Genomic DNA, 26,787 nt, shown 5'->3' on the forward strand with positions numbered 1-26,787 from the left:
CAGTTCCTCTGTTGCCACGTGTGCATCCAAGGTACCATATTCCCAGCTCATTGCCATGGTGACCATTAACCCATTCTGTATTTGCCAGGAGGAGGAGGAGGGTCATATCGCTAGGCCTTCCCTTCCTTTCTCAGGTTAGTGTAGCCCATTAGCTCTCTTATATTGACATCATTGGTTCCTGATGGAGACTGGGGAAATGGAGTCACAGGGAAATGCACCCATAAGGAATGGGGGAAAGATCCAGAGTTCTCCTGCCTTCCAGCCTTGTCCTCTGGTTCATCTTCACTCAGGTGCCAGTGAGCTTCATGGCTGAGTGGAGATTTGAACTCTGGTCTCCAGGCTACTCTAACCACTACACCACACTGGCTCCTTGAACCTTCTTGCACTCTACTCCCTGGGGACACTGGAGGTCATAGAACTGTAGAGTTGGAAGGGCCACCAGCATCATCTAGTCCAACCCCATGCAATGCAGGAACCTTTTGCCCAACATGAGGCTTGAACCCACAACCTTGAAATTAAGAGTCTCACGCTTTACCGACTGAGCTATCCCAGCTTGGATCCTGTCGCTCCATCACAATGCCCATCACTTTATTGTTCCCTTTTCTCAGACAGCCAGGGGGTCCTTCCACCTCAGCCCCAAAATGTGCGAAGCGATAATAATAAAGATGATAGTGCCTCTGAGCATACACAGAGTGATCCCCCACTTATAGCTGGAAAGGAAGCTATGTTTTAATGAGTCAAACTACTGGTCCATTTAGCTCAGAAGTGTCTACGCAAAGTGGCAGTGGCTCTCAAGGAATTCAGGCAGTTTCTCCCAGAGTCCCATCCCTACCTGGTGAGGAAGGAATCATTGCAGCTCATAATATGGCTTTTATAGTAGCCTAAGTCTATACTCTGGTACCTATCAATCCATCTAGATCCTATCTCACAGGGAACTCTGTTTCTATGGTCATGAAGAGGAGATATTTTTGTTTGAAATAAAGTTTATTGAAGTCTTATTTACATTATATTACAGAGTAAATAATGGATTGTTTTTTTTGGCCCAGTCCCTCCTCCATAGCAAGGAGGACTGGGGTCGGGACATTTTATTAACCATAATAATAATAATAATAATAATAATAATAATAACCATTAATAACAATTTTCTTGTAATTAATTATTTTTTCTTTTTTTAAAAAAAGGTTCCTTTGTTGGTTAATTAATCCCCTCCCCTCCCCTTAGGTTCCCCTTTCCCCCAACCCCATTCACCCCAAAATTCTAGGATGCAGCCTAAGAAAATAGAATCAGTGCCACCTCTCCAGACCAGCCGCACCAGTTCTGCCTCCATGACCACAGGATCCACTTTTCTCACCGTGGCAGGCACTCTCCTTCCCGTGTTTCAAAAGTTTGCATTCCATATTTAACCTTAGGCGCTTATAGAGAATAAAATACTCAGCTGCTTCCAAGATGTCTCTCTGTGTGTGCAAATTTCTTGTAAGCACCACCAGGATATTTCCACTTCCTCTGCCCAGGTGTGGCAGAGAGCTTTCACAAGAGGGAAAGAAAATGATTTAATTGGTATAAAAAACTAATACTTTGCTTTTGAGTGTGCCACACATATCGGTATACGTCTGTTTATTCCAAAACGCTTCTTTTAGCTTTAATGCTGCTGTCAAAATGCCCCTATTCCCATTCTCCTTAGTCTGTGTAAATGTACAAGATGGCTTTTAGCCCTTATATGACTTTTTTGTATCCATGCACGGGGGGGGGGGGGGGAGGGAGCAAGGCTTAGAGATGTTTCAATGCTTTCAGTACCAAAATTGATCACGACGCTATTAAATATGCCACCCCTCGCCCTCTCCTGTGGGGCTGCTGCACTTTTAAACCACTCCATGTTGGTGGAAGTTGAACAGGTGCAGCTTTTCACAGGGATGGCGAAGGCTTCACCTGTTGAATTTTTGTTTTTGTCCTCATGCACCTGTGAAAGCCACAGGAGAAAGCTCTGCCCTCCCCAAAGATGGCAGATTACTTAAAACAGTAAAAGCAAAACGTTTTCCCTCACTGCTCTCAACTCATTCTGGTTCCTAGCATGACTGTTCATTCAACAGAGAGCCCCAAACGCAGGACTGCCAGATCTAGACTCAGAATCCACTTGTACCTTCAAGGCTTGCATGGGAGAGAAATTCTTTCCGGGTGTGGCTTTTTCTGCTCTTAAAGGCACAGAAAGCCTCTCAGAGGCAGGACCACCAACCTTACCTAAAGAGAATTTGCTACATTTTCTCTGCGTTTCCCCTTCCTCCCCCAGAACACCTCAGCTTGCAGGGAGAGGAGCACATATCAACTTGGATTGATGGAGAAGTGTAGAGGGCAAGTCTGTCCTTTGATGACTGCAATGTGTATGAGCCATCCGATACCAGACAAGATTGATACACCTTTCCTATCATCTCAGAGCAATGTTTACCCCCCAATGGATTTGGTACACACATTCAATCATGGTGGGGTGGGTGGGTGGTTCCGTCAAAATCCGCCAAAAGAACTCAAGTGATGCCACCTACATAGGTATCAGAAAGGTGACCTATAAAACCTTTATAATAAATAAAGTGTGTGTTGTCTGAATGATGCAAAGGTGGTTTTGCAGTGAGGAGCAAACAACTTCATCTCAGCCGTCCGTGTGAAATCCATGTGAAGTGGGACAGAGATTACCGAGAAGCTGACAGTCGCCTTAATTTTAGTGGACAAACTCCTGTGTCTTTAAGAGCTTCATGACACTCAATAAATGCATAGCTGAAGTTTTCCCCGCATTGCTGCATCTCTAGGGACAGATTCTCCTGCTGGGGCGTTTTGCCTCTCGTACTGCAATTGATGAAGACACACGTGGTTGCCCATACAGAAAGGAGCAATAGTTGCTGGGGCCATGATTCCTAGTCCACTGGCACTTGCTAGATGTGTGAGAAGTCCACTAACACCCTGCAATACTTCTTTTTTTTTTTTTAAACATGCCTTATGCTGTAATCCAATGCAGACATACCTGGGGGAATGCCCTCACTGAACATAGTGAGACTTCCTTCCGGGTAAACATACATTGGATTGTGCTTCAGTTTTCCTTACTGTAATATGATCCTGCGTTCAAACTGCCCATGTATGGATTCTGTATGTTGTCCTGGTTCTGCTTTAGACACTTAGTCGTGGGTTTGCTTTTTGTGAATCGTCTTGAGATGTATGATTGGTAGCATTAAAAACAACAGCAACCTTAACCCTTCAGAAAACTGAGCATCCTGAACTGGGGATATTTGATCAAATAATGCTTTGGGAGGAGGTGTAGGGAACAGCATTCCTCCCCTCCCTACTCCGTAAGTTCAAGTGTGTTACTTTTAAATAACATGCTTATAACTAGGGCTGCAATGCTGAATCAATCAATCAGTCAGTCAGTCAGTCAATCAATCAATCAGGTAAACTCAATTAAAACATTTTGATTAACTAAAAGAAGCTGCCCCTGATTAACATCATGTAAAAACAAAGTCTGTATTAGGCTGTATCCAACTAGGTTCTAGTCAGAGTAAACCCACTGAACTTAATGGACCTAAGTTAGTAATGCCCATTAATTTCAGTGGGTCATCTCTGAATATGACCAGTTGGATGCAGCCTGTTCCCCCATCCCCGCCTTATATGCACATTTATTCAGATTTAATTTGTAGTACAGATCTTGGGCTGATTAACTTTCTGTGTCCTTTTAAATGTGTTTGTGGGAGGGAGGGTTATCAGTCTGTCTTGGGGTTTTTTAATGTAATTTGTGTTCACATTTTGTATTTTTATGTTGTGAAACACCCTGCCATCTTTGGATGAAGGGTGGTGGAGTAATAATAATAAATAATAGAAGTCTGCTCAGAAATAAGTCTAATTGAGTGCAGTGAGCTTCAATTTTAAGCCTACTTACTAGGGAAGTAATTCCAACTGAACTTAGTGGGACCTATTTTTTTTTTTTTTAGGAAACATGCATAGGGTTGAGCAGTAAGAACTTAAGTTGGTGAGTATTGCATTTGTTACATTTGCTTCTGAATTGTAAGAGCAGTGGTGGGAAACTGCAATGGGAAGAGCAGGGCAACAACTTGAACATGACGTCATAGAACCTCTGCACAAATTTTGTGAAAACAAACCAAGAGGATGGTTCAATATCTGCTTTGTCTGATGCTGACCTATGTCAGGAAACCCGAGGGCCCATAAGCCAAGCTTTGCTCTTCTGTCTACAACCTTTTTTGCTGCACCACTGGCTGGCTTCCTCTCATGCCTTGAGCAAGCAACCTGATTTGCAAAAGCAACCTGATTTGCAAAAATGAACAAATAATGCTTTTCACAACCTGGAGACTGACACAATCACCTGCTAAAGTCTGTATATCAAACTGCTGTTAAAAGCACTACTACAGTGACCACGTGGAAAGTTGGCAACTCTGCTTGCAGTTGCCCCATGACCTCTATAAATTCCTCACACCCCGTCTCTCTCTCTCTCTCTGCCTCCCATTTCAGGCTATTATTTATATATTGTACATCCCGAGTGCCACTGAGACTAGATGTCCAGTTGCAAAGGGAAAATTGCGGGTCCTATGTCAAGCTGATTTCCAATGAGGTTTCCATGCCTATCAAATCTATTTGGGAAATGGAAAAAAGAGGAGACTGACACCCTACAACTGTTGGCTGCAAAATGCACCTGCCAAATGGGAAACAGAAGTATAGGCTGTCTGCCACTACAATGATTCCTTAGCTCGATGAGGTCAAGTGGACCAGAAACATGTTATTTGTAAAGCATTAATTTGTAGGACTGCATACAGTGCTGTGATGTATCACTTCCTTCCACAGCCTTCTGGCTTGAAGACATCTTGACACCTCATCCCTAACTCTCCTTTGGCACGGAAGCGACTCCCAGAAATGAAGGGCTACTCACTGAAACGGGGCGCTCTCTTGCAATAGGCGATGTTTGTGGACTCCTGAAAGAATAGATGGGGTGGAGTGGCAAATATGGTGGTGCTGTAGATAGACCACTTGATAGATGGCTGGAAAATCAGAAACCAGTGCTGGCTTCTGATTTCCTAAGCAAATGCATGAAGGTGAACTTAACTGCAGCTGGTACTGACTCTGCAGTGGGAGGAGGAGGGGACATGCGGAAAAAGAGAATCAGAACTCTCTCTCTCTCTCTCTCTCTCTCTCTCTCTCTCTCTCTCTCAAGCTGACTCAGCAGTATCTTTCTTCTCATCCCTTTTCATAGCTATGGCACGAAAGCAGTCAAATAAGCATCTGCTCCTTACCCTTCAAAAGTCCTTGCTGCCTTCTCTTCCCTCTGTGTAAGATGGGTCCATGTTGGGAATGCATTTATAGCATCCAAGGAAAATTCATCTTTTGCTCAAGGGAATTCTGACATAGTGGGTTCTAAAGCCTGCTTCAGATTGGGAAGACGGGGGTGGGGGAGTGCCACAAGGAAATCCATTGCATCGGCATGACACCTCTTCACAGGACGCCATATTTCAATGTTGCCTGCAAACACAGTGAAACTTTTTCCCCATTGTGCCTCACAGAATGCTGTTCCTTAAACCTTTGAATGCCCCAGGGGAAATGGGTGGGACACTAGCCCAATCTAACAAGAATGTCATCTCCTGCCCCACCTTTTCCCCTGCAAAGGACAGGAGCGGAAGTCCTCCACCATCACTCAATTTACTACTGTGTGACAGGAAAAAAGGCTGGTGACAGGCAGAGAGAAAGAGAGGGAGAAAACACAAATTCTTCCTTATCTCAAGTTTGATCTTTGGTCCATTCTAGGTCAGTATACCAGTAGCCTCCAGCTTTTTCAAACTTAGGATCCATCTTTCAACCAAACATGGATTTGGGAAGGCCAATTTCTTCTTTTTCTTCTTTTTAACCATATATTTGTATGGCAGTCGTGCCAAAGTTTCAACCCACTTTAGATCAGCTTGTGGTCCTGTAGTGGGTGCCCAACCCACCCCTTGAAGACTGACGCCCTGCATCAACTGGCAACAGGATTTCAGGCAGGAAGACTTCCAGTCCTACCAGCATTTTTTTTGGGGGGGGGGGAAGGACTTTTGTTGTGGGGGCAGGACCAATGTGATCGGTCAGTTAAGTACTATTGTTTTACTTGACAGGGGGCAGCTGCCCCCCTGCCTCCAGTTGGCTGCGCCCAAAGACTGATACTACGGTCTTCTGCCTGAAAAGTAGACTCTTTTGCCGTACCGAGCAACAGCCTTTCCCTGTAGCTGAAGTGAAACTGGGGGTGGGGGTAAATAAAGCAGGGTTAAATTTTACAGGGAGAGCGAAAATAGTTTGAGCTGAGCAGCCAGAAACACCGCAATATTTTCTCCTCAAGCCTTCTCTTTCTATTCAGTCTTACATCCAGTAATATCCTTTTTTTTCCTTTTTGTCATTTTCCTCTTACAATTTTTCCACCACATGCATCTCCCCCCCCTTTTTTTATTTCCCTCCCCATTCCCATACTCCTTCGGTTCAGGTTTCCCTCTTCAGCAGCTCCCTGCCCTCCGCTATTCCCACCATTTTTTGTGTGTGTGTCCTGTCAGCATCCCTCTTCTTCTCAAAATTCATGTCAGCCTTCTTCTTTTTCCCCCTGCACCATGTTCCCTCTTTGGGTGAACCACAGAGTATCCATATGCAGGAGCTGGAGTTGCAAAGGCGCAGCTGAGTATTATAGAGAGAGAAGAGAGAGGAACTGGAAAGGAAAGAGACAGTTTCAAAATGAAACGAGTGAGTGAGGAAATGGGGGGGGGGCGGAACTGTTAAGCAAACGAAACAAAAATAAAAGTAAGACGAGAAGAAAATGATGCAGAAAATATAAGCTGTTAAGTCAAAACAAAGGAAAACCAAGAGTGAGAAATATAGGAAAGGAAAGGAAACAGGGGTTCAAACTTTACTCCCTGGTGTGATAGATGATTGATAGCTGGATAATAAATTCTCTCTCTCTCCCTCTCCCTCCCTCCTTCTCTTTCTCTCTTTCTCTCTTCCTCCCCCCTTGAGTCTTTAGCCTCATAAACCCCAGGTGGCACCATCATGACTGAAGGGAACATGCTTAAAAAAGAGTCTTCTGGAGTTCTTAAGAGTTTCCATTTGCACCACGATGACATGGCCGTGGCCCCTTGCTGATGGACAACTGAATGATGGGGTGGGAATATTTGAGGCATTGTTGGCTGGAAGACACAGTTTATTTCCTCACCCCTCCATAATTGTGTTTTAGTTGTCTCATTTGTAGGGGCACCAGTTTTTTTTAAAAAAGCTCTCTTCAGATAATACATTGGGTTCTTCTCTAAAATGCTGACGAAAATAAAGGTGGTGGAAGAGCCAGGAGGTGGAGCCAGGAAGAAAGCAAATGGTACGAGGTCTTGGAAGAAAATTCAGATGTTAGACTATTTTCTTCAACAATAAGAACAGAAACGGGAGTGGGGGCGTGGACATTTCCTGACAGGAAAAGGCCTTATTTTAACCAACCCCAAATGGTGGTGCAGCACTTTGCTGTCGGGTTCCAAGGGGGAAGTGCCTGAGACAATAATGAAACCTACAGGATTGGTGCCCAAGCTGGTCATTTGTGAGCATACAGAAATGATGATTAGTCATTTCCTGTAAGAACCTAGAAGGCAAGAATGAGGCACAGAGGGAGCAGGTGTGTGTGTGTGTGTGTTGGGGAGGGAGGAGGACATTTAGAGCACAGAAGAACGGCAAGGGAACAGTTTCATGCTAGAATTTGGTTGACTGAGATTGAAATAAACTGAATAGAATATTTCTCTCAGGGATAGTTGTTTTGAGACAAATAAACATAGCAGTATTTGTAGAGCTATGTCGCAAACTGGCACGATGAAAAGGGGAATGGAAAACATAGCACTACATTTTACCTGGTCATTTTTGGTTGAATCAAGATGGCAGTCTAATGTATTTCCTGTCATCACCTAAGAAGCTGGGATGGAAGGATGGCTGTTGTCAGGTGGATAAGCCTGAAGAATTAGGGCCTTTGGATGTAAAAATGTCAAGGAGACGTCATTTATAGTCAGGAAACTAGAGAATGATGACAATGGTAAAGCAATTACTTCTTGTCAAGCTAGTTTTGTTTTTTTCGTTGTTGTTGTTTTGACAGAGGGAGATGTTGCCAATGAGCCTTCTCCTTTCAGGAATTGGATTGATGGGAGAAAATGGCTTCTGGGCATCTTCCTCTCACAAGATCTGAAAAATGCAGAACCTGCTTCCTGTCGAAACCTCTTCAGGGGGAAGGTTGAGAGGAACATGCTTCACGAGTCACTTCCCACTACGGTTTCCAACCACCTGGGTGAAAGGAGTATTCTGAAGCAGCAGAACTGACCTGGGAGATATATCCCTTCTTTCCGCTGCTCTGTGGAGAATGAACAGGGTGTGTGCGCGACTTGAGTTTTGAGGGGTGGGCTTTTCAATTTAGTAGTTTCCCAGGGAAGCAAGGAAATAAGGACAGTTTCCAAGAGGGCGGAAGGGGTGATGAGGAGGGCACTGGCAATCTCAAAAGTTGGTTGAATGGTTCCCACCAGAGAGAGAGAGAGAGAGAGAGAAAGAAAGAAAGAAAGAAAGAGAAAGAGAGAGAGGACATTTCTAGCAGAGTAGGTGGTAAAGAGTCTTTAGAGAGGGGAAGACAACCCACACTGGTAGGGGAGTCTCCTAGGCAGGTTGGGGTAGAACGATATAGTCTGCAAGCGAAAGCTGGCTTCCTTGTCCAGCTCGTTCTCTGGTGCGTCTAGCAAGGTGAGGTGGATATGTGCATATGTTCAGGGTACTTGATGGCTGGTGGGTAGTTCTGAGTCATCTGGATGGAAACGTCGCTGGAGATGTCAGAGGGGCTACGTCCACGGTGCCACACTTCGGGGTGCAAGAACTGGCCGGAGTAGTCGGAGCAGTCGCTCAGGCGTGGCCGGTAGAAGGCTGGGTGAGGGCGGTACATTTCCTCCTCAGCGTAGCGCTTGGTGAAGAGGTAGACAGACATCACCCCTGCGCCCTGCAAAGAGCCGTTACAGAGGGAAATATCAAGAACGAGACATACCCCTTAGATGCAACCGTATGGTCTCACAAGTTATGGTGCCAGTATGTTGTGGTGGAGCGGTTACAGTGCTTGTCTAGGTACTGGGAGACCAGTCATGCTCTGGAATGTGCACTTGCGCTAGTAACACTGAAGCTTGTGTAGACTTAAAGGCTGTAAAGCATTCTGTTGGTCACTGTGATGAAACTCAGCTTTTTGCAGGTGGGCATGAACATTCTAGTCCATAGATGTTTGACTCATGCCAAACATACCAAGAACATGATTTCTGTTCAACGTTTATTGAAGAGACTTCAACTCCCAACCCCTGTGTTCGGCATCAGATGGCCACCATTTTAATTTCCCACAGTGCCTCAGAGACAGGGGGCAATATGGGAAATTAAAGTGGCAATTATCAGGCATCAATTGGGGGCCCCACTAGCCTAGAAGGGGGCCCACTAGAGGGCATTATACCAAAGCCTTCTTTAAGCCTGGAGGGTGTGTGCTTGTGAAGTCAGCACTGAAATATCCTGTCCCCCACCCACCAATTAAACTGTAAGAACTGCCCTATATTATCAGATCAAGTATGCCTTTAGCATGCTGTTTTCAACAGGTGCCAAGGAGATGCCACTAGGAAACTCACAAGCAGGTGAGGAGGGTGATATCTATCCCCTGTTGCTAATCCTCAGCAACTAGAACATAGAGATATGCTGCCTTCGTATAAGAGGGCTTCATTTATCTATCCTGGTTGGTTTTATTCACTGTTTTATCTTCTCTTCTCTTTTATTTTATTTTCTCTTCACTTTTCCTCATCAATTTGCATTTAAGAAAGAAAGTCCTCATGAAAATTTATCACATTTTAGTGTGGCTTTCTCCTAGTTTACATGTTTTGGCAAAGCAATTTCCTAATATAATGCATTTTTGTATGTTATTTGCACTAAAATATGCATTTTTATGCACACTTTACCCTAGTAAATGCATTCATGTACAAATTATTTGGCTGGAGAAGTGCACTGCAAAATTCAGAATCAGGCGAATTTTGGGTGGCTGTGTTTCGGTCCACTTGTTGTTTCTGAAAGCACGATTTAGGTGTAGTCACATTTAAATGCAAACTGAATCAAATATCTCCCCCAGCCATAGTCATGTCCAGCTTGGCCCAATGTCTTACGCTGCTGCTGAATTACTGTGAGAGTCAGGGCTAGCTTATGCACCAACATTTCTTCTATTAGCAATGGTGTTTTTGTGTGTGTGTGTGTGTGTGTGTGTGTGTGTGCCAGTCTTTATGAGGACAAAACAGAATCATCCATGCACAATAGGAAATATTAGCATGCTTGAAAGCTCAGTATTTGTAGAACTACAGAAAACAAACAAACAAAAACAAAAACTTAAGGGGAATCCCTTCCCCCCAGTAGCTTCAGAATACTGAATCAGTTGGCAGGAAAACTGGAGGAGGGAAAAGTGTGTGTGTGTGTGTGTGTGTGTGTGTGTGTGTAATGGTCTGGCTGGCTGAAAGGAGCAAGGGAAGAGAGTAATGTGGCTGAAACAACAAGGGCAGGGGTCCGCAATGTTTACCTCACCTGGGCCAGTTCACTCCAACGGAGATCCCTCTGGGCCAGATCGCATGCGCGCCTGAGCACATGCACCTGTGATTTCTGGCATCTGCATCTGTGCAGACACAATTTCCGGCATCTGCGTCTGCGCAGACACAATTTCCGGTGTCTGTGCAGATGCGATTTCCGGTGCCACAGAAGCGAGTCCCCATGCCATGCTGTGCCAGTTTAGTGCAGCGCGTGGGGACTCGCCGAACGGGAAGCTCGGTTCGGGGGCGGCTCGTTGGCCGGTTGAACGACCCCTGTGGGCTGCTTGTGGCCTATGGGCCTTAGGTTGCCTACCCATGAACTAGGGAAGCTTCAAAACTCTGCTGCTCGGGCAGGTGCAAAAGAAGGCAAGAAGAAATGCACCAAAAGTTGATGGAGAAAGAGGCACAAAGAGATAAAAAGGTAATTTCCTGGTTCATATTGAGTTTATTTTTAATTGTCCTCTACATCATGCTGGCTATAAGTGGATAACATCCAAAATGTAAATGCAACTGGAACTGGACACCATTGTGTCCACCCATCCACACAGCAAAGCTCCAAAAGGTAGCAGCAAAGAGAAGAAAGAGCTCCTGTTCTTTTTAATGCAATTCTTATTCAGCGTGAAACATTTAAAGATATTTTCTTGCTAATATAAATTCCAAAGCAAATGTGGTTCATATTGCTGGCTGGAAAAGGGAGACTTGAGGGTTTTTTTATATAAAATATATATATCTTGAAGAGCCCCTTCCTTAATTCTTGTCATAGACAAGGAGACTTGGGTTGTGTCCAGATAGGTCCATTAATTTTAAGTAGAACTTAAGTTAGCCATGCCAGTGGGCCTCCTCTGGGTATGACTAAAAGCCAGTCTATCCTGTTAAAAGAGAGTCTATCATGTCAGGGAGATGTGCCAATCTCAGATTCAGGGATTTTCTTACCCACTAAAACCCTTCATGTTTTGGGAGCTAATATAATATCTTTTTAGGAAAGGCTTTGGTTATAATGCAGACCTGAAGTGCCATTCACACAGAAAGCTTTTAACCTCTAAGTGGTTTGCAGCAGTCCTACAGTGCTGTCGAGAGAGGTTGCCCAGAGGTAGAACCCTACCGCAGCCTGGAGTTTGACTAAACATGGGGCAGTAGTTTGCAACACAGCTGCAATGTTATCCTTAGTTTTTATTTGCATGTTTCAGGTTGGCTTGAGAGACTAGTAATCAACGACCCTGCAGTGTAGCTCACTGCTGTATCCTTACTGCAGGTTGAGAGACTGTGCTGAATATAGGGGAGAGTTTTGGTTCAGTTCATATTTTGATGGGAACCTACCTAATCTGCACTTCCCAAAACAACAAGTGAACAGGTAGCCTTCAAATATTAATACCTCTCTGAATTTTGTGGTGCAAACTTCAGCTATATACAAAAATGTGTACATTTGAGGGAAAGTGTGCATAAATGTGCATATATTTCTGAAATAAACACATAAATATGCATTATATTAAGGGGAACTACTTGCTCAAGTGTGTATATTTGAGAAATGTGTGCTAAAATGCTGACAGTTTTTGTGAGGACTTCTAAAAAATAAAATTTTAAAAAGCAATTGCGTATTGATGTGGAAAACCAAAACCATCAAGAAATTGAGAAAGAGAAACCGAAACTGATGCGTTTGCCCATCCCTAGCTGGGAGGGAATATTTTATAGGAGTAATGCAGTACTCTGATTCCCTGTTAATAATCCCTAATTAAGATGCAGCAAAAGTCAAAACTTAATTTGTCCCCTGAAACCTCCAGCCAAAATTGGGGGGGGGGGGAGTCCATCATGCTTGGGGAAGCTCCAAGGTTTGCAGAAGTTAAAATAATATAAAAGTATATTTGTGGCAGTTGAGGGGTAGTGGAAGAAACAGAACACAAAATATTATTATTATTATTATTATTATTATTATTATTATTATTATTATTATTATTATTATATAATAATACCCTGCCCATCTGGCTGGGTTGCCCCAGCCACTCTGTGTAGCTTCCAACACACATAAAAATAATAAAAAACAGCAAACATTAATAGATAAAAATAACTTTAAACTTGAGGGAGTGGAAGACTGGGCTGTCCTGCTTAGGTGGTTTGACAGGCAGGAACCTTAAACAGGAGCAATCTCTTTAGGAGGAAGGAGATGTGGTGGTCCCACTTGTTAGACTCCTAATGAGGACATGGATTGGCAATAGTACAGTGGGCACCCTTTCTGCCTTCTGGCCTTAAAAGCCCCATAAGGCCAGCAAAGGAAAACTTGGCCAAAGTTTAAATCTGAGATTCAATATTGGGAGTCGGGAGAATGTGTGTGTGTGTGTGTGTGTGTGTTTGCGCATGCACATGTGCAAGTGCAGTGTGGGAGCCAGTGTTGTGTAACAGTTAGAGTGCCGGACTCCGACGTGGGAGACCAGGGTTCGAATCCCCGCTTAGCCATGAATCTCACTGGGTCATCTTGGGCCAACCACACACATACACACATACACAAATTCTCAGCCTAACGTACACCACAGGGTTGTTGTGAGTATTCATGGAGGGGGGGGGGAAGAACCATGTCCACCACCTTGAGCTCCTTGGATGAAAATGTAATAAATAAATGCTGGGAATTGTACCTCTTTGAGCAAGAAGGAAGAAGCAGCAAAGGCAAAGGACCATCCGTAGCGGTATTGGAAGTACTGCTCTGAGCCACTGGGGCGGTTCATCACTTCGTCATTAATGCTGGAGATGTACAGAACCAAGCCCACCACCAGAGAGAGCCCTGCAGAAGGAGCACAGAGGGAGAGGAGTGGGAAGGAAGAGGCTGTTATTTTCAGCTGTTCGTAAAGGCCTCACTTGTGGGAGGAGCCACAGCTCCAGTAGTAGAGCCCCTGCTTCTCAAGTGCAGAAGTTCCCAGTTTTAATCCATGGCATACCTAGGTACAGCTAAGCATTTTCAGTTCGAGGCCCAGGGAGAGAGCTTCAGCCAGTTAGTGTAGACAGTATTGAGCTACATGGACCAATGACCAAACTCAGTATAAGTTACCTCCCTCACTTCTTATGTTGCACCACAAACTCTCCATATTTAGCTCAGAGATGCCACTGCAACCAGCCATAGTGCGTGTGCACACACACACACACACACACACAAATGCACACACATCACCCCCTTATGGGTTCCTTTCAGACTATATGTGTTGGGTGGTGGTGGTGGTGAACAGCATGCCCACATTTCTGTCTATTAATTATATCATATAGAAGGCAGCAAGAGCTACTGTAAATCAAGCCTGCTCCTGTCTACATAATTGCACCCCCTCAGCTGCATAGCTTCGCCCTGCATTGCATTTCTTGGTCGTAGTAGCATGTGACAAAGAGAAAGAGTGCTAAAATGCAGCTGGCTCGGTAGCGCAGCACGGTGCCGTACCGTGCTTGTGCTGCAGCATCACAGACAGGCCGATGTGCCGCTCTTCTTCTGTTTCCCATTAAGGGCCCAGTGCTGCCCTTTTCGGCTGCTCGCAGATTTACTTCTGGGGTTGCCTTGCAGCCATTGCTCTTCACCAACTCATAATATCACCTGAACTGAAGAAGGCCAACCTGGACGTAATTGCCTTCCATGATCCATTCTTGCCTTGCCATGCAATTAGAACTATAACATTTTTGTTCAGCCTCACTTGCCTGGCCCCATTGCCTTGGCCCCCATAGCCCCTCTGTCCTCCACTCCTCCAAATGACAGATTAAACACACTTATTCTCCAAGTGGAACCAATTAGGTTCTGCAAGGCTTTGGGATATTTTGGGGTGTGGGGTGTCATGTGGTGTACTATTTTATTATATATTTTATCAGAACTGGCCCAGCCATTATGCAGGGTAAAGCCACTGCTTCAGGAGGCAGAAACCCCGCAGGTGACACGCCCATGGGTGCCCCACCTGCCCCACTGCCTCCACCAGCAATGGCGAAGCGCTACTACCATCGGTGCTGATTTTGGGCAAGATCATGTCCATTTGGGGCAAAATCTTGCCTGTAATCGGGGGGGGGGGACACTTGAGGAGTGCACAAGATCTCATGTGATTTGGAGTGAAATCTCACCCGAAATCAGTGTGACCTTGCCCAAAATTAGTACTGATGGCAGTGCTGCTTCGGATGCAGCTGGGTGCGGGGCACGAGAAGGTAGGTGGTGGTGGCGGCAGGGGCAGGGGAAAGCAGCGCTTCCCATTTAACCTCAAGTGGTGAAATGGGACGTACCACCCCTGTATTTCATTATTACATTTATACCCCACCTTTGGGATTTACGCGGGTGGCGCTGTGTGTTAAACCACAGAGCCTAGGGCTTGCTGATCAGAAGGTCGGCGGTTCAAATCCCCGCGATGGGGTGAGCTCCCATTGTTCGATCCCAGCTCCTGCCCACCTAGCAGTTCGAAAGCACATCAAAGTGCAAGTAGATAAATAGGTACCGCTCCGGCGGGAAGTTAAATGGTGTTTCAGTGTGCTGCTCTGGTTCGCCAGAAGTGGCTTAGTCATGCTGGCCACATGGCCCGGAAGCTGTATGCCGGCTCCCTCGGCCAGTAAAGCGAGATGAGCGCCGCAACCCCAGAGGCATCCACGACTGGACCTAATGGTCAGGGGTCCCTATACCTTTACCTTTACCCCACCTTTACTTCCAAGGAGCTCAAGGTGGCTTGCATGGTTCTTCCTCTCTCTACTTTATCCCCATAACAACCCTGTGAGGTAGGTTAAGCTGAGAGGCAGCGACCAGCCCAAGGTCACCCAGTGAGCTTCATGGCCAGGTGGGGATTTGAACCCTGGTCTCCCAGGTCCTAGTCCAGCACTCTAACCTCTACATCATGCTGGCTATCTACTATGACCCTCTGCTTTATTACTACCTGTATTTGTAGCTACTTATTGTATTAATGTTTTAATAAATATGCACATGCAGGCAGCACCATTTTTTCCTCCTCCTCTGGTCGTCCCCCTGGACCCCAGTATGGATGTGGACCTAAGGTTGCCCTGCCCGCTTCCCAATTCTTCTTCTTCCTCCTCCTCCCACACTGGGGAATGCAATGGCAGCAAAATAGTCCGAGGGAGGAGGCAGAAGTGGACAAAACTGGACTTTTATCGTAAATCTAAAGGCAGTTTTGCGCTTTGGTTGTGTTCTGGCACTTCTGTCATGCTTGAGTTGGAGCATGACAGAAGCGGAGGGTGGATGCGGCAGGATGCAGCTCTTTGCTCCCTGCTTTGCTGCCATTCTTCCGCTGCCTCTCCTTCTCCCATGCTGGCCAGGGAGTCGTCGTCGCCCCCCCCCCCGGTGCCTTAGCAGTAACGCCAGCTCACCTGCCTTCTCAAGTGATGGTGGGCAGGGAAGCTAATGGGAGGTGAAGCCAGAGGCAATTCTGGTTTTCTTCCTGTCCTCCTCTCTTGCAAAAATACAGTGGGTGCTTTAGCAACTCTCAGACAAAAGCATCAGAGGAGAAAAGCTGGAGACACAGAAACTTCACATTTGTACAAGCCAGCATCCAGTAGCTAAACATCTAGCTGGATAAATGAGTCTTTATAACAAGTGTCTGCAAGTTATGGGTTTAGTCTTGTTTTAAATGCATTTGCCCTTTATGTTGTTGTTTTTTAAAACTTTTATTTTATTTTATATGTAAGTTGCCTTGAGATGATGGTTTAGAAGGTGATTAATAATAGTAATCGTGTAATTTTTCAGTTCTGCTTTTACCAAGATGGACAGAAAGAATGCCAGGGAGTCTTGGAATAATAAGAAAAATATGAATATGACTCTGGGAGCGGGGGGGGGGGCATGAGACTGCTGGACTTTGGATTTGGGGTATAGAAAAAAATAATGGTAGGACCTTGCCCCTGCTTTCTGAAATGTAAGTGTTGGTGGGAGGGACAGAGAAAGGGTGTAACAGGGAAGGCATATTCCCACCTTTCCCAGCTCCTTTCTAGTCAGTGCTTCTTCAGGGTGTTTGAAGAGAGCATTGCTGAAGCTGTCTTGGAGGGAAGAGTGATAGCTCAGGAGCACAGCACCTGCTTTTCAAGCAGAAAGTGCCAAATTCAATCCCCAGCATCTCCAGGTGAGGCTGGAAATGCTGCTTGTCTGTAATCCTAGGTAACCGCTGCCAGTGAGATCAGTGGTGGGGAACCTGTGACCCTCCAGATGTTGTTGGGCTACAACATCTCCCATCATCTCTATTAATTGGCAATGCTGGGTGTCCAACAATATCTGGAGGACCACAGACTCCCTGGCCCTGAGCTAGGTGGACCAATGGTTTGCCTTGGCAAAAGGCAAGTGCTCATTCTAAACTCTATAGCAGGCCATGTCAGCTGGTAAGTGATGGGAGTTGTGGTCCAGAAGAGCCCTAGACTAGGAATCTTCAGAGACAAGAGTCCTCAGATGATGACAGTCTCATATGGAGCTACAGTCGCTACAGCCTACCTCTCCTCCCCTGAACCCTGAGGAATCACCTCTGCCACCAGACACCAAAGGCTGGACCACAGATTTCAGAGGATTGGAAGATCCCCGTGAAGAGATCCCCACAGCTTGAAAGCCCAGGGCCTAGAAGAAGAAGCCAATGGCTGCAGGATAAAAACTTTGACCTCACTGGCCAAATGAAGCATTCATATGGTGTAGCCGCTAGTCAATAAATAGCTAAGCCAGGGTATGAAGAACTATTTATTAGGTGCTTCAGGGCATTGACTCAGTAATGTACACAGTCTGGCTCAGCTGCATGATCGCTGACCGTGGTCCTGAAATCCACACCTTGACCCTTCTCCAAGGTGCTGATGCTTGCCTGTGCTTTTCCTTCCTATCAGCCTAGGACTATGGACCTCCTCTGTGCTTGGGCCGTCACCTGTGTTGAGAACCCCCATGGAACAAGGTTGTGAAAGGCTACTCTGTGGCTTGTCAATTCTTAACAGAAGCCACTGCCCCACTACAAGGGTTATAGTCCCCCTGTTGCCATGACCTTTCCCTGCTCCACTCTGAAGACTACCACACAGGATTTAGTTACAGGTAAGGTAGCTGTGTTGGTCTGCCATAGTCAAAACAAAATTAAAAAAAAATTCCTTCCAGTAGCACCTTAGAGACCAACTAAGTTTGTTCTTGGTATGAGCTTTCATGTGCATGCACACTTCTTCAGATACAGGATTTATTTAGCTATCCCAAATGTCATGGTTAGCACACAGATTCCAGGAATAAATTGCCCTCTGATGAATGTTCCCCCACACCTCACCAGAGAGGATGAAGAAGATTCCTGAAACGAAAGCCAGGATGGTCCTCTGGGGGCGGATATGTCCAATGTTGCTAATGACAAATGCTGTGAAGACGAGAAAGAGGCTGACCATAGGGAAAGGGGTGGCTGTGCGGATGGTCTCTGCCAAGAGAAAGAGAGAAAGAGAAGAGTCAGATATTCTGAAGTTAAATTTGAGTCGATTCTCTTCAGTAAAGCGCAATCCTAGAACCAGGTTTGAATGCTCAGATTTCTGACATGTGAAGCAGTTGTATTGCTTGGAGAGCCGCTGGGCATGCACACATATATTCCCCCTACTTCCTGAGTAACCACAGGCAGTAAAAAGGCTGGGGCTTCTAGATGGGCTTAAACTGGCACACTTTCTTTTAGAAATAACCCCACAGTACACACATCAAGTTTTAGTCAGTTGGATGCAAAATCATGCCTGGTTCTCTGCAAACTCTATTTATTTAAATTGAGATTCCTAACATAGCCCTGTTTCTAGAATTTGGTCTTACAGACAACACAGATGAATACTCCACACATAAAATAACTCGCTTCTGAATGTGGCAAACAAATGTAATAAAATTTCCAAATTAATTTCAGGATTGAGCTTTGATTAAATGGAAGCGGGGGGGGGGGGGTAGAAGGAGGGGAGCAGATGATAACATGTGTGACTGAAATGTTTGAAGCAGAGCTGGCTCAATACATTTTGCTGCCTGAGGCAGCAGTGCAAAGTACCCCTGAACATGTACAAAGGCTACAGACACACCGTACAACTAAAGCATGGCCACTGTAGTTCGTTAAGGGTCCTGGAAATTGCAGTTCTGTGAGGGGTAAACTACCATTCCTAGGATTATTTTGGGGGGGCATTGTGCTTTAAATGTATGATGTGTGCACATCCGAAATTGACTTTAAAGGGACGTTTTATTTCAGATCAGTAGGTAGAGCAAAAAAAAAAAAAATCCATACTGCTGTGCCACCTGCCATCTCTTCTTATAGGACCATAGATGTGGCTTCCCAGAATTAAAAGAACTGAGGCAGGGGCAGAGGTAAACATCTGCTATGACATTCAGTAAAGTGGGTCCTGGATCTGCAAAGGTTGAAGATGCCTGAATTGAAACGTACAAAAGTACGTAAACCCCAATACATGCGCTGTAACAATGGTCCAGTGAATGCACTCAAGTAAGCTTAGAAGTGCTACTCTAGGTGCATGTCCACCACGTTTCAAAACATCTCTTTGCCCTTACATTCAAGAGTCCTTATCTTTAGACACACACACACCTATTTGATGTACAAATGTGCATGGGTGATAAAACTAAATCCCTTGTATCTCACTTGTTTCCCAAGCACGTGGAACATTTCCACATACAGGTGAATTCTTATTTGCATGCAGATGGTCCACATTACAAAACAACACAGTCCATCGGATAAATGCTTGCACCAATACATTCTGGAACCGATCCAAGGTGTACTTTTCATTTTTGAGTGTGATCTTAGGTCAACCTTAGTCTATCCTATTTGTCAGGCCCTCTTCCCAAACCCACAAATTTGACTTTGGTATACAACATGAAGTATATTTTTTCACACACACAAAAAATTGAGTTTTCCAGAACATGAGATTCAATTACCCGAAAGTTGCCTTTCTAAAAGTCTCTTTAAACTGTGTGTCAACTGTGATTCCTGATATGGTGATTCCTGCTTCTGTTAAAAGGGCATGAACCCCATTCGTATTTAGCAACCCTGAACACCAAAGCATCTAACCTTGATGGCTCAGAACTCGAGCTAAGGGCTCCACCCTTTTTGGACAATGTCAAGTTATTAAAGAAATTAAGATTGCCACTGAATATGTGCAGAGTTGTTTGCCCTCCAATTACTGTTACTACAGTACTAGCCATTTCTGGAACTACAAGGTTCACTACTAAACAATAAGACACCTCTCTTGGCTGGAACTGAGGCCTAGTCTGCACATGCCGCAGATCTGAGGAGGTTGAATTCTGAGGTGTTAAATGTGCAGTAGCATTTGAGACTTCAGCTGAATGCACCACATTTTTGAATACTCCCTCGGTTTCTTCATTTGTAAAGCCCTCCCTGTGAGTTAAAGAAACAACCACAACTATAATTAGGGAGGATCTGGCCTAGCCTGCTGCTCCCTGCTGTGTTGGTTTGTGCTTGTTGGGAGATTTCTTCTGCTAGGGGAGCATTGAAAACGCAACACCCTTCCTCACAGCTCAGTTGTAGAGCAGGAAACTCTTAATACCAGCGTTGTGGGTTTGAGCCCCATGTTGGGTGAAAGATTCCTGCATTTGCTGGGAGGTTGGACTAGATGACTCTCATGGCCCCTTCCAGCTCTACAATTCTATGATTCTTCCACCTTTTTTCTAGGTCCCCTCTACACCTCCAAAAGAATGGATCGTGGCAGGGTGTCGAATGCCAAAGGTGGTAGAGTGGACTGTGGGGAGGAGATAGTTCCCTGTGTAAATACTCCCTGTAAGTAGAAAACTATATTCTGTCAGGGTGCTGCTGGTGGCTACTGGCTGCTTGCCCAGTAAAGCAGAGAGACAGAGAAAAAGCGAACTTTTCAGTTCCTTTTTATTATTAGAATTACCAGGACAAAATTCCATCCACACCGTTCATTATCCGGCGTTGCCTCGAGTGAAACTCCACCTCCCTTCCTCTGTACTTCCCTATTCATCAGACTCCTCCTCCCTCCTACGGCGGCTGTTAAGTGCCACCCACTTCTGAGCCCTCTTCTCTGCCATTCTGAATGAACGCCTGGTTTGGGGGGAGGGAACGGGTTCTGGGGTGCTCTCCAGCGACAGCGTGTCAGTCAGCCGCTGCTCAGGCTCTGCCTGTTCTGTGCTACCTGGTTCCTGCTCCTGATCTTCCATTATTTCCCAACTTCCTCCTCCTCCTCCTCCTCCTCCTCCTCCTCCTTCTTTGTGACCTGTGCCAAACCACTCCTCTAGATCTATACTATCGACCCCTTCCTCCTCTCTAGAAGGCTCCTGGGGAGGCGGTCTCTACAATTCCTCTTCATGTGCCCAGTCTCTGACATATACATATGCTAGAAAAATTCCAGACTTATCCACTCTGCTTTTTTTTCTACTCACAGAGAGGTTTTTAAATAATAATAAAAAGCAGGAGAGCATTGAAAAGTGTGATCCCCCATGCAGCTGAAGTAGTATAATGCAATCTCCTTCCCACCTTTAACTAATAAGTATGTTCACCTGGTTAGCATTAAGGCAGATGCAACTAAAAAATAGCCCTCCTAGGGGCAAGGGTAGCCAACGTTATGTTCTCCAGATGTTTCGGACTACAATTCCCATAATCCCCAGTTGTGAGCATATACTGGCCAGACCTGATCAAAATTAAGAGCCCACAGCATCTGGAGGGCACCATGTTGCCTATTCCTGATCTAGGAAGAGGGAACATGCTATATGGTTCCAGGAGAGATAGTAGGGGGCAGGTGAAGATCACTCCAGAGTTTGCTCCAGCTGCCTATTTACTGGGTCATCAGTCATCAACTGCCCAGTGGGAAGAAAAGAGAGGGACTCAGGCAAAGACCACCTCAGAGCTTCCAGTGGTGGCTGGAACCCATTGCTACTGATAGGGTGGGAGGCAGAGAGTCCAACAGTAGGTGGCTGCAGAGCGAATGACAGACATAGCTGCCCGCTGGACTGGTTGTCAGTAAAAAGGCAGGTAGGTAGGATAGGGCCTGGCTGAGGGCAAACTGAGGTTGGTGGGGCAGTGCCTGTTCACCCTTATGGACCAGCCTCCACGGACCTCCTCTGCTTGCCACCATTTTACCACAAACTGGGAAGGATCCTGATCGCTTTCTATAGGTTGCTGCTGTTTGCTGCGGTTTCTTTAAAACATAGCTTAATGTTTCTTGCACGCCACCTTGGGAAATAAATTGTTCAAATAAATATAAAGCCTGATGCTGTCCACATTCCACCTCATTAGCTTTCACTTGGCAACGGCAATAAAACTTGGCGCACAATGATTATGTCATCCCATGCAGTTTAGATTGTCAGGTGTTAAAGCACAGAAGGGAAGGCTGAGGTACGGAGGGGGTGTATTTGGCTGCAGCCTGGGAATGGGATATTGCTTGTGTGACATCACCATTAATGACGAGCTGCAGAAATCTTCTCGCTGCTGCTCTGGAAATTCAAAATATTTTTTCTAGTTGAGATTATAAGAGCCTGACTATTCCTTCTTTTGTCCAGCAGGGGGCAATGATATTCTCTCTCTCTCTCTCTCTCTCTCTCTCTCTCTCTCTCTCTCTCTCTCTCTCTGAATCCAACACACACACAATTATCTCAGTTCTGTTTTCAAGATCACACACTAGAATTGTCTGTTTAATAACTGCATGCAATAAATTTGGTACTCCGGGAGGGGAACTTGAGAAATTATGTCATAATCAGAATAGAATTGTTGTCAACTGACCAGAAAAAGCAAGCTGTGCTCTTGTGCCTTTTGAAAGTGGCTTGATTTTGCAAGAGAACAGCAGGTGAGGCTTTTCATAGCATGGAGATCAATGGTAGCTCCTCTGCTAATGAATGCCTGCTGCACGTCAGTTCACTTGTTCAGAGCACTGGGGCTGGTTGAAAAGTTGGCAACCTTGAAGCCAAGCTATTGTTAAAAGCAGGGTTTTCTTTTCAGGTAACCTGGCCTCTCCAGCTCCCCACCACAAAGCCCTTGCTTGTTAGCCTCAGCAGTCGGTTTGCTAGCTTTATTGCCTATGTTGGCTCTTCATAGCCAAGCCACACAGCACAGTTGTCAAGGCCAACTAAATATTTTCAGGGCAGAGCTGTGGTGGTAGCTTCTACTTCCATGGGCGTGGAATGGTTCATTTTCCACTTCCAATGGTTATCGGCAGCCTAAAAAGCTCAAAGACTGGTCTTTCTCCCCCTCCCAAAATCTCAATAACAATTGAGCTCTTGCCCTCTTGCCGAGGCACAGTTGGCCACTGTGTGTGTGTGTGTGTGTGTGTGTGTGTTGCGCCAGCTGTTTCCCCCTCCCTCCTGCCGACAAAGAGCTGGCGTGCCTATCAGAGACCGGATCCTAGCCTGCACCCTGCTTGGTCAAATGGGAATGCAGGCTGAGACTTGGGCAGTGTCAGGGGGCGAATCCGAGGGCTGACCATGGTCTTAGCCTGGGTTCTCATCCTTCCTTGTCTGCCTGCTTTTTGTATCCATGCTACATCGTGCTGGCAAGAGAGGAACAGTTTCTGAATTTGCCAGGATTCATCGTTACAAGGGAGCTTGGGAAACTGAGTTCCCTTGCATGATGAGTAGTTCCTTTGCGAGGACTGAGGATCCTGGGAAACTGGGTTTTTCAGCCATTTGGGGCTTTCTGTTTGGGGGAGAAAGTTTTTCTGTTTTTTGAAGCTGTTTTTGTTTTTGAACCTGAACGAACATGGCTTGCTTCCCCCCCCCCTAGTTTTGATCCTGGGTACGCCCCTGTCCACTTCTCTCCTCAGCTTAAAGCAGTAGTGACACCCACCTACCCCCAAAATGAAAATGGGGGCAGGTACATAAGGGGCAAATTTGGAGAGAGAGAGAAAGAGAGAGAGATTTGCTTAGGATTTCAATGTGAACCTCCCCAATTTTCACTTTCCAGAAAAATATATGAACCGAAAAGCAGCTATCTTTCAAAATTCACACATCTCCCGAATTTTGTGGTGCGGTTCTCCAACCAAATAATGTGTACAAAAATGTGTATATTGGGGGGAAATGTGCATTAAAATGCATATATTAGCATGTAACATGCATTATATTGGGGGAAACTACTTTAAATAATGTGTATATCACACAAAATTGCATACAGGGATGTGTCCATTGGGAGAAATTTGCACTAAAATGCAGACAAATTTTCATGGAGACTTTGAAACCATACATTGCAAGCCGATGCAGTAATTTGGAGAACAGAACTTAAGACTGGAGAAACAAGACATGGAGAGAAACCGAGTTGGCAGGTTCCTCTATCCCTAGTACTGTGACTGTGACAGTTGTGCAGAAAAGGGAAATTAAGCAGGTGTCGCTGGCGTGCCAAGATCCACCTGTGGAAATTTCCTCTTTTACACAACTGTGAAACACTCAGGAGCCCTGCCTCGTTTATTCACCTGGTCGGCTTAGCTCCTATTGATTTTGAGGGAGCTAAAAATCTTCCCTACCCCAGTTCTGGAAAACTCAGCAGTGGCCAGAGGATTGGAGAAGATCAGTCTACATCCCAATCCCAAAGAAGGGCAGTGCCAAAGAATGCTCCAACCACCGCACAATTGCACTCATTTCACACGCTAGCAAGGTTATGCTTAAAATTCTACAAGGCAGGCTTAAGCAGTATGTGGACCGAGAACTCCCAGAAGTGCAAGCTGGATTTCGAAGGGGCAGAGGAACCAGAGACCAAATTGCAAACATGCGCTGGATTATGGAGAAAGCTAGAGAGTTCCAGAAAAACATCTACTTCTGCTTCATTGACTACGCAAAAGCATTTGACTGTGTCGACCACAGCAAACTATGGCAAGTTCTTAAAGAAATGGGAGTGCCGGATCACCTCATTTGTCTCCTGAGAAATCTCTATGTGGGACAAGAAGCTACAGTTAGAACTGGATATGGAACAACTGATTGGTTCAAAATTGGGAAAGGAGTACGACAAGGCTGTATATTGTCTCCCTGCTTATTTAACTTATATGCAGAATTCATCATGCGAAAGGCTGGACTGGATGAATCCCCAACCGGAATTAAGATTGCCGGAAAAAATATCAACAACCTCAGATATGCTGATGATACTACCCTGATGGCAGAAAGTGAGGAGGAATTAAAGAACCTTTTAATGAGGGTGAAAGAGGAGAGCGCTAAATATGGTCTGAAGCTCAACATCAAAAAAACTAAGATCATGGCCACTGGTCCCATCACCTCCTGGCAAATAGAAGGGGAAGAAATGGAGGCAGTGAGAGATTTCACTTTCTTGGGTTCCATGATCACTGCAGATGGTGACAGCAGTCACGAAATTAGAAGACGCCTGCTTCTTGGGAGAAAAGCAATGACAAACCTAGACAACATCTTAAAAAGCAAAGACATCACCTTGCCGACAAAGGTCCGTATAGTTAAAGCTATGGTTTTCCCAGTAGTAATGTATGGAAGTGAGAGCTGGACCATAAAGAAGGCTGATCGCCGAAGAATTGATGCTTTTGAATTATGGTGCTGGAGGAGACTCTTGAGAGTCCCATGGACTGCAAGAAGATCAAACCTATCCATTCTCAAAGAAATCAGCCCTGAGTGCTCACTAGAAGGACAGATCCTGAAGTTGAGGCTCCAGTACTTTGGCCACCTCATGAGAAGAGAAGACTCCCTAGAAAAGACCCTGATGTTGGGAAAGATGGAGGGCACAAGGAGAAGGGGACGACAGAGGATGAGATGGTTGGACAGTGTTCTCGAAGCTACTAACATGAGTTTGGCCAAACTGCGGGAGGCAGTGAAGGATAGGCGTGCCTGGCGTGCTCTGGTCCATGGGGTCACGAAGAGTCGGACACGACTGAACGACTGAACAACAACAACAACACCCCAGTTCTGTCACTATTGGACAGACATGAGCCCACAGGGAACTGTGCGCTCTCTCTCTCTCTCTCTCTCTCTCTCTCTCTCTCTCTCTCTCTCTCTCCTGGAAATAAAGAAAAAGCACTATTCTAGGCTTCCTCAATCTCAGCCCTCCAAATGTTTTTGGCCTACAACTCCCATGATCCCTAGCTAGCAAGACCAGTGGTCAGGGATGATGGGAATTGTAGTCTCAAAACATCTGGAGGGCCGAGGTTGAGGAAGCCTGCACTATTCTGTCTGTGGAAAATGCCTTTCCTTTAAGTAGCCATAAGGGTCCTGTAGTGGCAGTGGGATGGGGGGTTACTTGACCAGGGAGAGTGCTGCTCCCTCTAGCCCCCCCCCCCAATGCCACTTATGCCTCAAAGACCTAAGACAGTCTTCATCAACATTGTGCTCTTCAGATGTTTTGGACTACAACTCCCATCAGCCCCCATGCTGTGGTGGCTGGGGCTTATGGGAGTTGTAGTCCAAAACATGTGACGGGCACTAGACTGGCAAAGTTTGACCTAGGAGGAGAAGCATTGTGTCAAGCCCACCTGAAATGTATGGTGAGCTGCCAAGTGCCACACAGACAGTCCCAAGCAGTTATCAGATATATGTATTTTATTGCATGAATGGTGAACTACACCATACTTGAGCAATTTTGGCTGTCTCTGGCTTGGTTGTCCAAGCTGCAGGTAACCAGCGTCCAAACTGCTCTACTTGTTGAATAAGTGGATATTTCCCAAACTGTGGTCCATGGACCACCAGCTTTATTCAGGTTCGTACGGAATTCAAATTAATAGACTTCAGATTATAATACAATGCAATGCAAAAGATAAAAGACGCAATAAAAATACAATTAAAGAATCATATAGCTTCTAATTGCCACAGCAGGTAGAAAAACCATGAGGTGGGCTGCCAAGACTGCAATTTCCAAGTGGTGTGTGAGGGCAGGTAGTTTGGGAACCATGGGGATATTTCATTGTTGCAACTACGCCTGGGATCTTATGGTAAAGGGTGGGTCAAAAATCTAATCAATTAATTGTTGTTTTTAAATAACAGATAAGTGGATTTCTGCTGCAAAGGTTCCCTTTGGCCCTCACTCTTAAAACCAAGTTAAGCGTCCACAGCATGTTGGATGTTTGAGGGGAGAGAGGGGCAGCCAGCTTTTGTGGGGAAGAGCCATGGTTGTCCTTCTGCAGGCTCCCATAGGAGAGGGGCAGCTAATGCTCCCTTTGGAAGGCAGTTCTGCTGAAACTGGCCAGCCTTAGTCAAGAAAGAGTAGAACTGGGGTGTGAGAAGAGCTTCTGTTACCTGTCCCTCCGCAGCCTTTTCAAAAACTAGTCATTGTAATGGAACAGAGCCGCCAGGGGGCGCCCCAATAGCTACAGA

At 45.5% G+C, this 26,787-nt stretch overlaps 1 protein-coding gene across 1 annotated transcript in view; it reads right to left on the reverse strand.

Annotated features, from left to right (window-relative positions):
- Positions 1-8,560: 8,560 nt before the first annotated feature.
- The window catches only part of CACNG7 (calcium voltage-gated channel auxiliary subunit gamma 7), a 41,628-nt gene continuing 23,401 nt past the window's right edge, over positions 8,561-26,787 (reverse strand). Inside the window, exons 5-7 of the mRNA XM_033170257.1 lie at positions 17,816-17,956; positions 13,220-13,365; positions 8,561-8,998 (exon numbers count right to left, since the gene is read on the reverse strand). Coding sequence (XP_033026148.1) covers positions 8,741-8,998; positions 13,220-13,365; positions 17,816-17,956 — 545 coding nt within the window. The 3' untranslated portion in view covers positions 8,561-8,740. The remainder of the gene's footprint in view (positions 8,999-13,219; positions 13,366-17,815; positions 17,957-26,787) is intronic.

Source organism: Lacerta agilis, chromosome 14, assembly GCF_009819535.1.
Source record: "Lacerta agilis isolate rLacAgi1 chromosome 14, rLacAgi1.pri, whole genome shotgun sequence".
Lineage (NCBI taxonomy): Eukaryota > Metazoa > Chordata > Lepidosauria > Squamata > Lacertidae > Lacerta > Lacerta agilis.